Raw genomic sequence first — 18,009 nt, forward strand, 5'->3', positions numbered from 1 at the left:
TAGGAATGTACAAGAACTACTTATTGGGAAAAAAAAGCAAAAACAAGACCCTAGTAACCTGAAAATCCAGTAATCTTAATACACTCACTAGTCTGTTGAGTGTGCTAACCATTCGGAGGGAACACAAAAATATTCTGGACTGTAAACACAGTGACCCGTGAAACACACCTGCTGTTAGCCTCCCTTTGGAGGCTCCTAGATCTCACTCCTGATTCAAAAGAACGACGGAGGCAGTGCTTCTGGATGCAAGGCTAGGTTTATTATAGCGTTTTTATTAACAAACTTTCGCCAGACAGTTCTGAGTGTGTTGGTACCGCAGGCACGTTGGCTTCAAGGTTTGGCATCTGGCAGTCTGTGGAACTGCACTTCAATCTCACATTGCTTCTGCAGCTCTGTGGACTGTTCGGGCAGGACCTGTAGCCAGCCTCCCCTATTAAATGGCTGAATCTACATTTTGGTTCATTATGATTTAACTGCTCTGAGTTCACATTTTCATCTGTCTGCGGCAGGCTTGGCTCCACCATCTCCTCCACGGTGTCAGTCTGGTTGGGTAAACTAGAGACCCCAAATTCAGTCCCCCCACTGTCCTCTGTGTCCCCCATGTCTCTACTTTTGCAGAGTCCCCTTTGGTTACTCTCAGGATGGCAACAAGCTCTTTGGAAAGACTCAGTGCTCCTGCTGACAGACAGCAATGGCTCTGCTGTCCTGGGAAGACGTTCATCCACGCTCCGAAGACTATGCATGCCAGGGTGATCAAGCTGTTCTTGGGTCTGAAGGCACTGCACTGGGTGGAGAAAAAAATTCCTAGGCAGAGAATTCTGCATCCCCTGGGGCAGCATATGCCGGATGGGATGCAAAAGGACCTCAGTGGCCTGGTGTGTGGCCTTCAGAGGCGCCACCCCCTTCTGAATCTGGACGAGGCTGCTGGCGGTGGAAGCACACTGGTGGCATAAGGAGTCACCCATCTGCTGGCAGGAGTGAGGGCCATAGTTTAAGTGTGTGTAGGCATTTGGGCAGTTACATCTCTGCTTGAGAGAGAAGCGACACACGGCATCCCGCTCCAGGCAGGGCTGTAACAAGGCTGAGCCTGGTTCGTTCCTGGGGCTTCTGGTGAGGTCGCTGTTGTAGGCTGCGGGCATAGGCATCCCTAGATTCTTTGCTTGGCCATTGAAAAATTCGGGGCAGATGTGTGGCTCTTCGCAAATACTCTTTTCTGGGGCAGTGCAGCTGTGAGCCAGGGGCTGTAACTCGTAAAACTCATGTTCCAGTTCGGGCTTTTGGCCCCTGGCGTCCACGCGGTAAGCACTGGCGGTATGGGTTTTGCTCGGTTCCCTGTCACCAGGACTTGAGGACAAGGTATGTGAAAAGGCACTGCACTGGAGCTTTTTCGGTAGAGGGATCTGGCCACAGGTGCCTTGTGGCCCCAGGCACCGACACATGCACTGGAAAAAGAAGGTGGCGAAGGCCCAGCTGATGCACATGACAAGCATCATGAAGGTGCCCAGCTGGGTGTAAGCCAGGACTGTGGAAGGCATCATCATGGCCCCAGCCACAAATGTGGTCAATGCAGCCATGGCAATCGCAGAGCCCATACGACTCAGAGAGAAGATGACCTTGCCTTCGCGGTCGGGATCTGGAGCTAAGCGATATGCCACCCCGTAATGGACGGCAAAGTCTACAGACAAGCCGACTGCAACCGAGATGGTGACAGACTCCAGCACATTCAGCTCCCAGCCCAGCAGGACGAGGGAGCCAACTGTGACGAATATGGTTCCAGCTATGGAAATGATAGCGTAAAGGCTTATGATGACATTCCACGTGGTCAGCAGCATCACACTAAATGCAACGGCCACCGAGAGCCCCATGGCAATGAGGGTGCCGTCGGACAGGCTGTCCTGAAGGTCATAGAACTCCAGGTTGCTGATAAACCAGCCGTGGCTAAGGCCCTCGGGTGCTGAGCTCAGCTCGCTGGAAATCCACGAGTCCACCTCCTTGTAGAACTGCTGCATCTTCTCGTAAGCCAGCGTGAAGAGGAAGGTACTCTGGAACTCCAGCACCACAGCCCTGATGGTATCATTAATATCGAACCTCGGCCCGGGGGTCTTGTTATTCAGATGGTACCCTGTGCTCCTGTCCAGCTCCATGATGGCCTTCTTGATGCATAGTTCAAAGACCTCTTGCTTATAGGGGAAGCTGCAGTGGCTGCAGCACGGGTACAGGGCAGGCTCGTCACAGTCCTGGTTCTCCATCCACTGTTTGAAAGTCTCAATGAAACAGCTGGTGAAGTCCTGCTGGTCAGTCTGGTAGAAGAATGTTTGGTTCCTCAGTTTTTGACAGAAGTGCAAAATCCAGGCCTGGGAGGCTGGGCTAGCAATGTTAAAAGTGCTATCCAGTGTCAGCTTCCCTTTGCTCTTGGGATTTAGGGGGTTGCCGCTGTCTTCTGGGGACACGCCCCAGATTACCGTGATGGGCATATGGAGCTCCTCTCCGTGGTGAACCCGCTCGAACATGAAAAGCTTCTTGAACTCAGCATCATAGCGCTCAAAAGGATGAGAGGATCTGAACACCTGGAACTCGGATAACTCCAACGAAGGCAGCTTCATCTTTGGGTTTATGCATACGATGTAGGCCCCACCTATAGTCAGGGCAAGGAACCAGATGAGCCAAAGGTAGCGAAACTTGATGACGATGCATGGTAACACTTTTTCAAAAAAAATCCGAGATGCCTCTGAAATGGCAAAAAGTACCTTGCGGCACTTCTGACAGACCACTGCCAAGCAGCTCTTGTCGTAGGCTTGTGGCTGAGGCTTTTTGAAGCAGCTGAATATATTGAGGAGGTACCGCTCATGCAGAACAATGACAGCTGGGAGCCAGGTGACCATCAAGACATAATTCACCAATATAGCGGTTCCTGCATACACCCCGAAGCACCTGATGGCAGTAATGTTGCTAACGTAGTTAGCGTAAAAGGCAGCGGCCGTGGTGAAGCTGGTGACAAACATGGAGAGGGCAGCATGCTGCAGGGTGATGCTCACCGCTTCTGACGTTTCTGCACGAGGCTTGTCGAATTTGGTGTAGTTCCAGACGTCGCATAGGACAAAGGCATCGTCTGCGCCAATTCCGACCAAGATGATGAGTGCGGTGAGGTTCATAAAAGGAAAAAATTCAAAGTTGAACACAACTCGGTAGAGGAAGTAGGAGACGATCAAGGAGCTGATGATGGCGAACATCGTCATCAGAGTGATAAACATGGACTTGGTGTAGACACACATGATGAGGAGGACAATGACAATGGCTATGGCGGGATACACGGTATCCATGAGGAGGTAATCCTGAAACAAGCTGTGCTTGATGCCGAATTCGATCCCCGTGACGGTGGTGATGCCGTCCGAAGAGTTCCAGTTTTCAAAGTTGTCCAGGTAGATGTTCATCATACTCTCCCCCTTCTCCGTGGGGGAGAAGAGCATGCTGTATTTTAAAGCTGGCACGGCATAGTCAGCTGTCTTTGGGGTGATGAAGTCCTTGTCTACTAGGTAGTGGAGGATCTGGTACACGGCGTTGTATTTGGTACACTTGCGTGGCACATTGGTGCACTTGAGCTGGTCCTTTCTCCTGGCCGCCTTGTCCCAGCAGTCCGGCCCCAGGGTGCCGTTTTGGTAGTGCTTGGCACAGGTTCGAAGCAGCTTCAGTGTGTGGGAGACATCTCGCTCGACAATCTTCTGGCAGGATGATCGGTTATTCAGAATGGCGATGTAATTCCCCAGGGTCCAGCTGGGACAACAGGAAACGGCAGTGGTCCTCTGGCAGAGGTCGCTGAACTGCGGGTGAGATCTGATCTGCAGAGACAGACACGCAGGGCTGGAGTTTAAACAGACTCGCCACCCGCAGTTCACTCCTGCCTCTAGGGATGAGGAAGGCACAGAAGCTAAACCATCCTCTTTCACAGAGTGTGCTGGTGTGTACACAAGTGAGCACTCCCCCCAGGATCTCACAGTACAGCTATTCTAAAGGTTGCTCGATTTGAACAGCCAACTCCTGTTTGGGAATGGCATACAAATATAATGCCGTGCCAACCAGTACTGAGTTTGGCTTAGCAACAGAGCCTTCCAAAATCACCACAGAAGTAATGAAGTGGACATGTTTTCAAGTTCATGCACTCACAGGAGGAAGGAAACAGCTGTCCAATTGCTGTTTCCTGAAAATTCTGGGTCTTGGCATGAAAGTTTTGGTGACAAATCCCCAAATTCCCAATAAACACAGCTGAAGGCAAAGATATTATCCCTAAATGTACTCCTATGGCTGCCATACCTCCCCCAGATCCATACCTTACCATCTGGTGCCCAGCGTGACAGTCCTGACAGGCGGACTTCTGGGAGGTTTAGTGGGTATGTGCCCTTATGGTAGCAGTTCAAGGGTGTTTGTGCTTTTTGGTACTGTATCATGCCACACAGATGGCACCTTAGGAGACAGGTTCACTGGACCCGGAATCTGCAGGCTCTTTGATCTTAAAACCTTCCAGTTCTTAGAACTGTTAGGAACAAATCACTTGTTGACAAATTATCTAACCTAAGGTACTTTGTTCCTGAGTCTGAACAGACTAGGACAAAAAATTCTATTTGAAAAATCAAAAAGGGACTGGAGTCATGAAAAACTTAAGACTAAAAATTTTTTTTCCCTTCTTTTTTTTTCAAGACAGGGTTTCTCTGTAGCTTTGGAACCTGTCCTGGAACTTGCTCTGTAGACCAGGCTGCCTCAAACTCAAGGAGATTCGCCTGCCTCTGCCTCTCGAGTGCTGGGACTAAAGGCATGTGCTACCACTGCTTGGCTCTAAAATGATTTTCTGAAATAAGGTGAGAAGGGTCAATATTTTAAGATTAAAACATTTTTATATCTGAATTTAAATAAGTATAAGTTAACAAATATAAATAAACCAAAAAGTAGAATTTTAGTTCTTCTTCTACATCCTTGTTTACTCAGGTTGGCTAGAACCCTTTCTGGGGAACTTTTCTCTGTTGGTAAATGGTGGCTGGGGTCCTTAGGAACTGTGGCGACTCTGGGTTGGTGTGGCCAGTGCGTCATTTAGGATGCTGTCCCTGGGAAGTCTGGTCCTGTCACAGTGAGCGCCAGCCTTCTTCTGTGGCCTGACTAGAGACCTCTGATCAGAGGGACCAGAGCTGAGGAGGCTGGCCTTATCACTTTCCCTCCTCTTTATTTACCAAAGGCTGTTCTAGGGAACCACTCCAAAGTTCAGAAAGGGTGTGGAGAGTTTTCCTAACGTGATTTCACACAGCCTGTACCTTGATTAAACTAGGCTTCGTCAACTGTTCATTAAAATCTCTTTCCAAGACAGAGAAGTTGGCTGACATGCACAATCATTTTGGAAGCCAGACTTATCTAAGACCCAGGTTACACATTATTCGCATTGTTAGCCTGGGTAAAGTGGGACTCGTGTGTGGAGAGGCGTGGGTGGTACAAGGAGGCTGTGGGCTGGAACTGTGACTGGAGATCCAGTCTGATGTTTGAAGTTTTCCTAATAAAGGTTGATCATTTTGGCTCAGCATGGTGGTATGCACCTTTAATCCCAGCACTCAGGAGGCAGAGACAGGTGGGATCTCTGAGAGTTTGAGGCCAGCCTGGTCTACATAGGAGATCTAGGACAGTCAGGGTTACACAATGAGATCCTGTCTTAAGAAACCAAAACAAGACAGAGAAAAACCAAACCAAACCAAAATGACTTGCTTTGAACAATTCTTTACAGTTGTAAAGAAAAGTGGGCCAAAGAGTTATCGTGAAAACGCAACAGAGTAAGCATGACTTTCACAAAACTTCAGTTTAAAGCTTACTTCTGAAAACACATAATTAGCATTTATAAGACAGAGAAATTCCAGGTTTAAAAATTCATATATATTCACTTGAGAAAAATGGGCTAGTAAGTCGTGCCTCCCTGAAACAGCATCTCCAGTTTCCAGGGCAGACAACAGTTCACCCCACAAAGAGATTACAGGGATCCCAGCTAGAAGGGGCACATGTGTTCTGCTGAAATGCCCAGGCAGAACTAAAGAAAATACAGTTGCCAGCCACAAACGCAACAGGGGCATGGCATTGTATTCTTGAATAGCCCTTTTTTTCTAGTTAGAGTGGGGGTTTTATATGTATATTTGACCAAAGATTAAAAACTTGAGCATCATAAATACTAACTATTATTTGCTGGTTATGCTACAAAAACAAATGCTAGTTTGCCCCCAGGAAACTATGGTGCTGGCTGGGTACAACATTTGGAAAAACTGTTTTTAAGACTATACAGGGTAAGAAAAAGGGTCACAGAGAACAGTATCATGATGGGCACCCTCTAACTAGCCCTTTAGGATATCAGCATCCTCAAGGGAAAAACCACAGCACTGCCCATATTTCCAGTGAGCAAGGCCCAACATCCCTACCTCTCCATCCATTCAAAATGCTGTCTCTGGGCACAATATGAGAGAGGCACTGTGGTCCTTGCCCTCAATTTACTCCAGAGTGGCAGAAAATCAATGATCAGAACTTAATGAGACAAGTAGTCTATCAGTAGACATATAGGGACCGCAGAGTAAGTGCCCCTGTCTGAAAGTGCTGCGTCACATCGGCAATAACCAGTTATTGTGACTGGATAAATACAGAATCCCATATTACAGTCTGTGGCAAAGAGACTGGCAGGGAGACATCTCTTTACATGGGGAACAGATGTATTCTTATTATACGTTCGGAAAAGGGATCCTTTGGAATAGCTCCAAGACCTAGGAGTTTATAAAAAATAAACTAGAGTTTACAGAAGCAAATCCCTCTTGAGGGAACACAGCCCTCTAATTGCAGCTACTAACCAACACGGGTCTCGGGGAATCGTTCTGCTTATGTGGTTGTGACGTGTCTTTGCACAATTCCTTAGTTAGATAGTAGCAGGGGTGGAGCTGACTTAAAATAGAAGGTGAAAAGAGAGAAGAGAGAGAAAGGAGACACCAGTTGTGTTTAAATAATACCTTAGCTTTAAAAACTACTGGCTAAGCCGAAGGTATTTTAAGAAGCCAAGAAAGGGAAAAGAGGAAGATTAAGCCCTCCACAGCAGGCTCATCTGACTCCTGGATTGTCTGCCTGGCAACCAAGTCAGAGGACAGCGAGGGCAAAGGCCCCTTGAAAGGAGCGTCAGAAAATACATTCCAGGCCCCCCTAAGCTTCTATGTGGTATGTGTGTGGGGTCCTATAGCCCATGAAAGCTAATCTAGAAGACAGTCCCAGACACCAATTTTCAAATCCCTCTTATGGTCTGAGTCCTCAAAGTTCCAACGTCTCTAACTTGCAGAGACTAACATGATGAAGTGTTTCCCATGGGATGATGCTCAGAGACCCTTCCGGTTATGAGTGTGAGTCAGCCAGCGGGCCCTACAGGACAGAAGCAAGGACCAAAGAGGGTCAGGGAAATGGAGGTTAAGGGACTCCTCTGTGGGGAGGTGGACAGAGCTCATCCACTCTTTCTGGAAGCCCCAGTCACTCTGAATTAGGAGCACAGGTAGCACGGAATTTCAGTGGAATCTGGAGAAAAGGGAACGTCTGGTCTCACTGAGGTATGACATTCACTGTGAGGGTCAACCCACTGACAGCTAAACTCTTCCTCTCTGGATCATTAACTTGGTCCCATTAGTTTGAGAGGTGTTTCTAACTGAGTGCTTAAACACAATATCAAGGACTCAGGGGTAGGGAGGAAAGGCTGCCAAGGACTCAGAACACTGTAACACACACAAATTCCCAAAGCAGCTCGAACTGGGGACTGGAAAAAGCTAAGCAGTAATCTCAGAGCTGAGCTGTTCAGCCAAGTTATACTTAACAAATCAATTGGCCATTTTGTCATATTTTTCCAGAGTAGAATCTGAGACCAGAATACAATCACATTTGTGACTGGTTTATAGACGGGGGTTAATTTAACAAGTTAAAATTATAACCATGTTTTCTAAAGTAGATCTTTAGGTTCCTGATTGCCTGTTTATTCATTTAATGTGATTTTGTAACTGCCCACACCAAAGATTCCTTTGGATGTATGTTTTGGGGAAGTGCCCCCAAATCCTCACCTTGAAAGCATTCTGTTAAGAACGGGGCTGGTGAGACGGCAGTAAAGGCCCGTGTGGCCAGGTTTGAAGACTGAGCTCAACCCTAGGACCCACATGGTAGAAGGAGAGAATGGACTCTTTGTCCTCTGACCTCCGCCTGCGTACTATTACATGTGCGTGCACACACACACACAACTATGAACAAGAGTATGAGAGAGGGGCTGGGGAGATGGCTCAGGCTGTGAAGTGTGAGCATGAGGACCTGAGTTCGATTCCCAGAACCCATGTTAAAAAACGATCCACGCATGGTGGTAAGTGCTTGTAATTTCAGTGCTGGGGAAATGGCGACAGGTGGATCCCTGGGTGTGCTGGCCAGATCATCTAGTCAGCTCAGCAAGTTCCCGGACACATGAGACCCTGGAGGTGTCTAAGGAAGGATATCTGAGGTTATCCTCTAGCTTCCTTCCACATGCATGTCCTGTGAATTCACACCCTTGCTTCACCTGGCCCCCAATCTCTCTCTCTCATACTGTCTCACCATTACCTTTATTTTCCTTTAACTGTTTCCTCCTCATATAATTTTTTCACTTACTTATTTCCTGTTTAGGTGTGCCTTTTTTGTAAGCGACCTCACCAGGATCACTGGATACGTCCATGTTATAGATGAAGGAAGTGCTATGCTCCTTTCACTGTTGAAAGCTGCTGTGGTACAGTGTTCCTTACTGACTTTTTAAAGTCTTAGAGTCTAATGCATATTGAAAGAATAAACTGCTATCAAACTAATACTTATTTCAGGCCATGTTGACTCTTTCATAGTCATTCAAGTAGGAAACAGCATAATACAGCAAAACAAACATAGGGCAAGGGTGTAGTCTTCGTATGGAAGCACAGAGGGTAGGGACATGCTCTGGAGACGGATTTGGCTGGGTTCAAGTCTGTTACTATCTGTACCAAGTGTCTCCATCTATACAACGGTATTTGGCTCATCTGCTGTTGTGGGGATTATACGACTCATGGAAATGTTTAGAATGCACACACACAGGGAGTGGGGTCCATGATTACATGGGGTCTCCAGGAAGGTAAGGTCTGAAGACCAGGGGCAGGCAGAGGGGTAAGAGGCATCCAAATTCAGAGTTCTCATCCAGGCGTGATGACAAGTAATCAAACCAACTTCACTTCCCAAGCCTGCCTTCTCATCTGGTCAGTGGCGCTGATGCCCAGGCCATGGGCCCACAGTGACGCCTTACAAGCCCGAGCATGAACTACTGCTGTATCAAGTGCCACTATAGGTTTACTGCTTCAGAATTAACTTCCTACCTAAGAGGTGTCACACAATGAGAAATACACAGATAGCTGCCAAGTAAGGGAGCATCTAGCAGCTAGTGGAGGAAATATGGCAAAACCTGACCACTGACTAGAAAACTCCGGTCTTTTTACAGCTCATTTGTGGGTTTGACTGGTTTGGAACCAAAGACAAGGAAGGCGACATGGATAGAAAACTGGTGCCACAATCCCTGGTGAGGTCACGCCAGGATGTCAAATAGCTTTTCCTGCTGGAGAATGGTGTAAAGCCAGGGCATCTAGGGACCAACACAGGTGGACCGTGAGCTGCTAGTTCTTTGAAGGAATTCATCAGCACGATGATATTGCTGGTCTAGGCGACTCTATGGGTCCTTTCTACCCCATATTTCACTAAGATGCCCCACTGAGAGCAGAAGATGGGAATAAGGTTGTCGGCTAACTCTTAACAGGGCAGGTGCTTGGGTTTGGGACTTAACCTCTGGTTTTATATTTTAGAGTTATGCTAAGAACACATAGAGTTCCTTTCTGCCTGGCTACCATCCTTGGACAGGTCCATTAGTGATGTCAGACAGCAGTTTGTACCTGCTCAAACTGACAGCCCTTCCACACTCAGGGGTGACTGACTTCATGTCCTCTGGACCTGACATCTGTGTGGCTCCGGAGAAGTCTGGCAGGAAAGGCTTGTCCTGAATCCTAGCATCTTCCAAAGCAGCAAGCTGTTAGATCCTGGGGCCGTCTGGATTGGAGTACTGGGGGCCATTGAGCTAGACACTGTATTAATGTCTTACGTACTGCATTAATGTCTTTTGATACCCCCACCCCTTGCTTCCTAAGTTTTTGTTTGAAATCACCACTGATTGCCAGACAGGCAGGCATATAACTGCACAGTGACAACGCTGACAACTGACTCGGGGAGGGGCGGCGTGCAGAAGAGTGGAACTAGAGAGGAGAGAGCACAGGGAGAGAAAAAGAGACAGACTGAACCATTGTCATGAAAAGAACTGTTGTGAATTAACAGAAGACCATCAAGCTGAGAGGATGTGAGTGGCAAAGGAAGAGAGTTCTTTATTAAAGAAGGCAGCGTGTTCTAAAGATGGGAAAACACAGGACACTTTGATGCCGGGATCCGGAGGGCAAAGCCTGCCTGCTGGGGTTTGCTTTGGGTGGTAAGCCTTGCAGGCATTTCATCGGTCAGACACCAGGGCAGCAGCAGAAGTTTTCGTAACAACTTTATTATGCGGAACAGATTTCAGCTATGTTTTACATACCCTGGAATTATCCACATCACACATTGACTTAATTGCAGGTAAATTCCACAGCGTCTCCCCTCCTGCTGAAGCAAACACTACTCTGGAGTATCCATCACCTGGTAGGATGAAGAGAGAGAAAGACAAATGTTTATAGGTTATTTATTTGATAAGAGTCAGAATGCAGAAACAATTCAGATGAGAACTGCACAGACAATGTTTTATTAGGAGGGGATTCTTTCCTTTGATAAAGTCCCAGAGAAAATGTGTGTGTGTGTGTGTGTGTGTGTGTTGGGGGCATGGGTGTGCATCAGTGCCACTTTCACTCAAAGCCTGTACACACTCGCTACACAGGAACCTTGTAGTAAGTATGTAACAAATCTGCTTCTGATTAGATTATAATTAGGAAGAAAAGGCTGTAAACTCTCAGCAGAACAACTGAAGGTCTCTCTTCGTTTCCTTAATGGCATAAGCAATGGTAGAATGCCGTACTAGGAATATACAAAAGGATCATGAGGTAGTCTCTCTGGCAGCTGGCTACAGAGAGATGGTGGGTGACTGAATTACCACGCTCACAGGAGAGGCCACCTGAGTGCTGAAGCAGCGCTGCATATCCTGGCTGTGCTCGGGGCTACTCTCCCACCCTAGAGTCTAGAGGAAGAACCTGAAGTTAGACCAACACAAGCTGTTGGAACAAGATCTGGCTGTAACCAGACCCTGCCACTAATCACCTGTGGGAGTGCAGACAAGCAGCTGCTAGCCTCTCTGAGACTACTTCCTCATTTGTAAACGGTGACAAAATCGCTATCAAATAATAGCAAGACTGAAACGGAAAGCAGGTATTGCATGGGACTGCTTCTGTCTGGGTTATTAGAAAGGTTTAGTATGTATCAAAGTGGACAAAGTACATTAAATTATCTAAATGTCTAATTGCATTAACAACATCATTGGCAAACCATCGTTACAAGTGCTTTTATTCACGATCACTCAGCTGTCCTGAGCAAACACCTGTGCTCACCATATAGCTGTTGTCTTATGTAGACTGAGTACGAGTACAAAATCAGCCCCACGAAAACAAGGATTTCATTCCCACCGAGCCCTTGAGGATTTTAGACAAGCCAGAACTTACTGCTCAGAAGACAACCACTGGGAACAAAAGCTAGACTTACTTCCTGAACTCACTGTTGTTCTTAGTAAGACATTAACAAGTGCTGATTAAGAAATTATAATAATATTTTGAAAGGGAAAAAAACAAACAAACAAAACAACAGCCCAAACATTCAGTTTTTCTAATCTGTGTTTTAAGAGGCAGAAAATGTTTGAACTTGCATTGCTTCCTAGAATTAGTATAAAATCTGAATCTCCTCTCCCGCTATCTGAGATATCAGGATCTAGGTGGGTCCTCTGGTATCTAGTTAGGCAGGGAAATATACAGGGGGGGGGGATTCAACAAATTGAAATCAAAACAATTTTACTATTAATATTTGCTCAGTCAGAAACTATGACCCTCAATCCTCATTCTTAATCACTCTGACCATGGAACACCTAACATGTCATTTGCAGTTCTTTGCTATCTCCTGTGCATTCTCCCCTGCAGCTGCCACATAACAAGCTGACTTTACATGTAACTGAATTTCTCTAGTGAGTTGGCTGCTAAAATTTGAATCTGTGGTTCCACACTGAAATCTGGATTCTTGCAATGCCTGGGCCTCAATTCTGTGAAGCCACATTCTGCTTCTTCAGAGGAGCAGGTGGTCCAGGGTTCTAGCCACAGCACCATGCCCTCATGTCCTTTTCAGCCTGACCCACTTCCAAGCTCTGCGCCTCTACACACCACACTTTGTTCACCTCTCTGTTTCCACTGTTATGTGACGGAGCATGGTTCTTTCTGATCTGGGCCAGTTCACCCCTCATGGTCTCTCATTTCTGGGAGGTCACCATATTGATAGGAAACTTAGTGTAGACACCCAAGCAGCATAGGGTACTACAGTCAGTAGTACCTGAACACTACAGCTAAGAATTCCTGGACTCAAGTAATTCTCCTGCCTCAGCCTCAGAGTAGCTGGGTCTGCAGGCATGCACCACAACACTTGGCATGTGGATAGTTCTTAGTATGTTTGTTTTTACTTAAACAAAGCTATAAAACTTTTTTGACTAATAGATTATTTCAGGACTGAATGAAAATATGTACTTGTTAACTGATCCAGAAATAAATAGGAAAAAGGATTTGATATGACTTTCAGTTCAGGCAAAGCAAAAAATTTTATTAATCTCTTCCTTCTATTTGAACGGAACCCTTTCCTTAATTTTGAATCATAGATAAATTCTGACTAGTGGATGACCACTCTAGCAGGAAAGTAGGTTACATAGCTGACATCTCTGTGACTACAGAACCTGGGAAGCTGCTGGGTTTTATCTCACTCCATCTTGCCCCCAGGAAGTTGCCAAGGACTTGGTCCGTCCAGCCCTCACTCACTTGGAACGTCGCAGAAAAAGCTGTCTTTCTGGAAGTTCCAGTCTACCTCTCTTCTTTCTCTTTCATGATGATCATCTGACCATCTGTCGTCCCGGTGGCTGAAAGCGAAAAACAATCTGATCTTTGATAAAGTTCTGGCTATTTCAAAGAGATAGGCAGAGTCTAACAGTCCAACTCTGAGGCTCCAATCTATTTAGCATCCGGTACCAAGCTGGAAGGATTCATGTGAGCAGTGTTAGTTTTTCCATGTGTAAAGAAGAAAAACCTCACTTTTCATCTTAGTACAGCCAAGACATTTTAATGACAAGTTAAACTTCATGGCAAAGGAATTGAGCCTTGTGTTTTAATCTACCCTTTTTGCTCAGGCAATAAGAAGGATTCATTAAGTAACACTATATTTAAAAGTCATAAAAAGTACATGATTACCTTTTGGCTTGCTCTTCTGCATACTTATAAGGATAATTTGCTAATGTTGCTTTGTATCCTGTATTTTTCATCATGTTATTCCACGTGACCAGCCTTTGGCCTATTGCAGTCCCTCTTGGTTCGAAACCCTAAGACAAAACATTACATGTTCCTATTAGTGTATTCTATTTCCCACTAATTACAATATGTTAATGACTCAGGAAAACAATATGAAAGTGATGCAGAGTTTTCAAAAGGAAACACAGGCATTCCTCACGACTACAGAGGAGGCCTGTGTTAACACACTGCCTTTTGGATAACACTCATCTCTTTGCTACGACAAAGCCATAAGGCTCTCTAGTTACATGTCTCAGGAAATGGGAAAAGCATATCAGAGTTACCTGTGCCCAAGTATTTAGCAAGTGCTTAATAATAACTTGTAAAAATTATGGTCCAATTAAATTATGTTATACATTTTCACAGTGTTTTACTAAGAGTATATCATATCCTTGATCATATTTTTTCATTATTCCACCTCAGAGGAACATTTACTTAACAGATCCTGTTACATGAAAATGCCTTTACTTCTGGGAGGTGGGGAGAGATGCACAGTATTAAAATCTTTATGAAAATACTTCCAAGAATATGAACAGTATTCAATATGTTAATTATTTAAACTTTGATTAACATGGGTGTTGTGGGGAGCAGCAGGCTGCGTTCTGCCCAGCTCCCAGCTGCCTGGCTAGCTTATGCCCAAAATAATATTACACAGAAACTGTATTCTTTTAAACACTGCCTGGCCCATTAGTTATAACCTCTTATTGGCTAGCTCTTACATATTGATCTAACCCATTTCTAATATCTGTATTGCCACTTGAGTGTGGCTTACCAGGATGGGTCTAACGGGCATCCATCTCGGAGAGGAGAATCATGGCGACTCACTGACTCGGCTTCTTTCTCCCAGCATTCTGTCTGTCTACTCCGCCTACCTAATTTTCTGTCCTATTAAAGGGCCAAGGCAGTTTCTTTATTTAACCAATGAAATCAACACAAAACAGAAGACTCCCACATTACATGGGGACAGAGATGTGGGGACATCTTGAGCTTGAGTGTGAACAAGTTCCTTGACCTTACCTAAGAGTATAAATAACACATCTGTTTGGGTTTTTGGTTTTTGTTTTTGCTTCCGAGACAGGGTTTCTCTGTATAACAAATCTAATTATCTTGGAAGCCCCTCTGTAGACCAGGCTGGCCTCCAATTTACAGAGATCCACCTGCCTCTGCCTCTGGGATTAAAGAGTGTTGGGATCAAAGGCATGCAGAGCCACCACACCTGGCTGATAACACCTCTTGTAGAAAGAGAGCTACATGGTTACTGCGCGCTGACTGCGGTAGGCTTTTAAAGAAATGGGGAGCTGGGTGTAGTGGCTCAGACCTGTAATCCCAGCACTCACAAGGCTGAGGCAGGAGGATGACAAGTTCAAGGAGCTACCGTGTAAGATCTATCTCAGAAACAGAGAAAGAAAGAGCTGCTAACAGAATATACCACACATTTAAGTATTTAATTCGGGGAGATGGTTTGAGGTGTAGGACAGGTCAAGTTCTCCTTACCAGCAGCGGATCAGAGAAGTCGGGAAGCTCCGGGACTAAGACTCCCACCAGGGCACAGACCACGATGAGCAGAGTGCACATGCCCAGGACCACCACAGGCCAGTCGGCTAGCAGCGCAGCGTAACTACAAGGCACAAAGCGAGCAGAGAAGACCTCTGAGGAGCAGTGTGGAGGTAAGGCTGCACACAGAGCAGTGTGAGATCCCCATGTTTAGACCAGCACAGATATCTACTAATATAATTAGAAGTATTTACATACATCGATGCAAACAATGTCAAGATCACTATCCCTTCATTTCTTTGATAAAGTAGCACTGGTTAGTGGCCACAGGCTACTGGGCTAGTCTAGGCAGGCTATATGACAAATAACAGTTTGGATTTGTATGGATGCCTGGGAAGAAGCAAACTAAAGAAGAAAACAAAATAAAAAACGAAGGCTCCATCTTGCAGAGTCAGAACTTCTGTTTCTGTTCTTATTTTCTTCCTCCATACTTTTAATCATCTCTTTTAAAGGGAAAAAGTCTATGAACAGGTACATGTAGTGCAATCCAGAACACACCCCAGTTATACTCCCCAGAGCCACTTCCTTCTTAGAAATGACTAATGAAGATTTTCAGTGGACTGTGAGCTCCCAAGAGCAGAGAAATTTTCTCTGGTCAGTGTGGTATCAGTACCTAGAACAGAAGTTTATAAGAGGGGCCCAAGTAATTTTTATTGATTAGCAGAACGCTGCCCCAGAGTCCTACCGCCCCTTGGCACTCCAGCCCCCTCAGGCTGACTCTAGTCTCATCTTCCATGACTACCTCTGTCATGGCCTGTTTCACACACATACCACCTCTGGCTGTGAGAGCCATTTCTCTGCCCTCCTGCACTGTGCTTGTTATCCTCACGCTGACAGGGATGAACTGTCAGAACCTTGTGAGACCGAAATTTTTCTAAGTGTCAGAGAGTATGCGGGAGGAGGCGTCTAGTTGCTCCAATCTTTATTAGAAGAAGAAACCCCCCAAACACCCAGGGTGTGACTACTTTTCTCTGGGATTCTAAACAGCGGTGGTTCACCTGGCGACTGTGATGCCCAGTTCTGGTTCATGTGAAAGAGACTTCTTTATTAAGTATATGAGGCATTTCTTTGAGGACATGTTAGTGATTACAAATAAAGCTGGGGTTTACATGCCAGGAAGTACTGCTGTATAGACAGCCCTTCAATCTCCACACTCAGTGCTAACTGGAAGTTCTCAGAACGGACTCTATGGCATATTTACTTCAAATTATCACTCCGATGAAAGAATTAAGCCACAATAGAGTTATGCCTTAAGGAGCTTGCCCTGGCATTTCCTACTGTTTGTTCTTTTAAAATGACTTTACATGAATAACGGTCTGCACTCACTGCAGAGTTAGTGGCTTGTGTACCTTACACAGACATCTGCGTCATTCTTATATCCACCCAGACAGGCTAAGGAATTAGTCAAATCATAAAGCCTTAGGTAATCTGGGTCTAGAATCTGGCTTTTAACTCCTGTGTTTCCATCTTTCTCTTCAAACACACGTGAAACTAAAGACACAAGGAAGCAGTAAACTTGCCAGATTCTTCTTCAAATTCACACTATAAAATGTCTATGGCTGGAGACATGGCTCAGCCGACAACAGCTGCTCACACCTCAAAGACAAGAGCTTTGTTCCCAGTGCCCACAGCTGTCTCTCCAGCTACCTTTGCCAAACCTTAACCTTAGCACTTGGGAGGCAGAGGCAGGTGGATCTCTGCGAGCTGAAGACCAGCTTTGCTAGCATATTTGATTCCAGGTCAGCCAGAGCTACATAGTGAAATCCCGCTTCAAAAAGAAAGGAAGTCCTAGCCTCACTAACTCTTAGTTTCTCTCTGCAAAATCACACAGACCACGGGACACTGAGTTGATCATTATCTGTCTGATTGCATATTCTGGATTTAAGACTACTGCATGAACATTATGTTAGGCGAGCTACAGCTGCCTTTAGGGATGACTAAGGATGGGACGGGAACCCACGAACCCCAATGTCCTCCGAGTGGCCCCCTGCCCCCTGCAAACATCCTCCACTACAGTGAGGAGATCACTGTTTTGTCTGAGGAGCACCCCTGAGCCATTCCATCCATCACTCCATTCTTTAGAAAGGGCACTTTACACGAGACCGGAAAATACCAGCCGTGAAACGTGGACGCTCCGGACCTAAGCACTTATTCATTGCATTCTAGAGGGATCCGCCCTTTCACATGAACCAGAAGTTGTTCATTCTTACAAACATGTTATCAAGAGAGGACAGTGCCTGCATTGCTTAGTTTTCATCTGTAGCTTAATTTATCCAGAAGGACTTTTTGCTTTGTGTTCTCGAGAAATATGCACACATACACAGAAACTCTAAAACTCTCTTCCAATAATTGCTTTCCTTGCCTTTGAAAACATTTGATTTTGATTCCACCGTCCTGCCACATGCTGCTTACGTGCACCGGCGCCATGTGGACGCTTTATGGTTAGTTCTTTCACGCATTCTTCTACACACATTTAACCTCACTATATCACAACTCCTTCCGCACACAGCAGATGCTTCCCACGCTGGCCTCTCTAGAGACAACTGTTCAGCACGCCATCTGAGCAGGCTCAGCGCTGTGGGCACTGCCATCTGAGCAGGCTCAGCGCTGTGGGCACTGCCATCTGAGCAGGCTCAGCGCTGTGGGGAGATGCACAGCCGTTTAGACAATGCTTCTCCTGAACAGCACCAACTGCGGCAGGACTTCCATACCTAGTGCCAACTCGGCCCATGTGCGAAATGAAATCCAGATGATTACAATATCATGGTTAAAAAACCTATAAAAGTGGGAGGAGTAAAGGATATTTAAGATTGCCTATAAAATACACACAGAC

General features: G+C 45.8%; 1 protein-coding gene across 7 annotated transcripts in view; it reads right to left on the bottom strand.

The window, feature by feature from the left end:
- Positions 1-237: 237 nt before the first annotated feature.
- Disp1 (dispatched RND transporter family member 1) overlaps positions 238-18,009 on the bottom strand; it is a 145,446-nt gene continuing 127,674 nt past the window's right edge. For all 7 annotated transcript variants that reach the window (XM_075989375.1, XM_075989370.1, XM_075989376.1 and 4 more), the window contains 5 exons: positions 15,117-15,240; positions 13,527-13,654; positions 13,101-13,198; positions 10,646-10,743; positions 238-3,836 (listed from right to left, as the gene is read on the bottom strand). In XM_075989375.1, the coding sequence (XP_075845490.1) occupies positions 261-3,836; positions 10,646-10,743; positions 13,101-13,198; positions 13,527-13,654; positions 15,117-15,240 (4,024 nt within the window). In that variant the 3' untranslated portion in view covers positions 238-260. The remainder of the gene's footprint in view (positions 3,837-10,645; positions 10,744-13,100; positions 13,199-13,526; positions 13,655-15,116; positions 15,241-18,009) is intronic.

The sequence above is a fragment of the Microtus pennsylvanicus genome, chromosome 10 (genome assembly GCF_037038515.1).
Source record: "Microtus pennsylvanicus isolate mMicPen1 chromosome 10, mMicPen1.hap1, whole genome shotgun sequence".
NCBI classification, from domain to species: Eukaryota; Metazoa; Chordata; class Mammalia; order Rodentia; family Cricetidae; genus Microtus; species Microtus pennsylvanicus.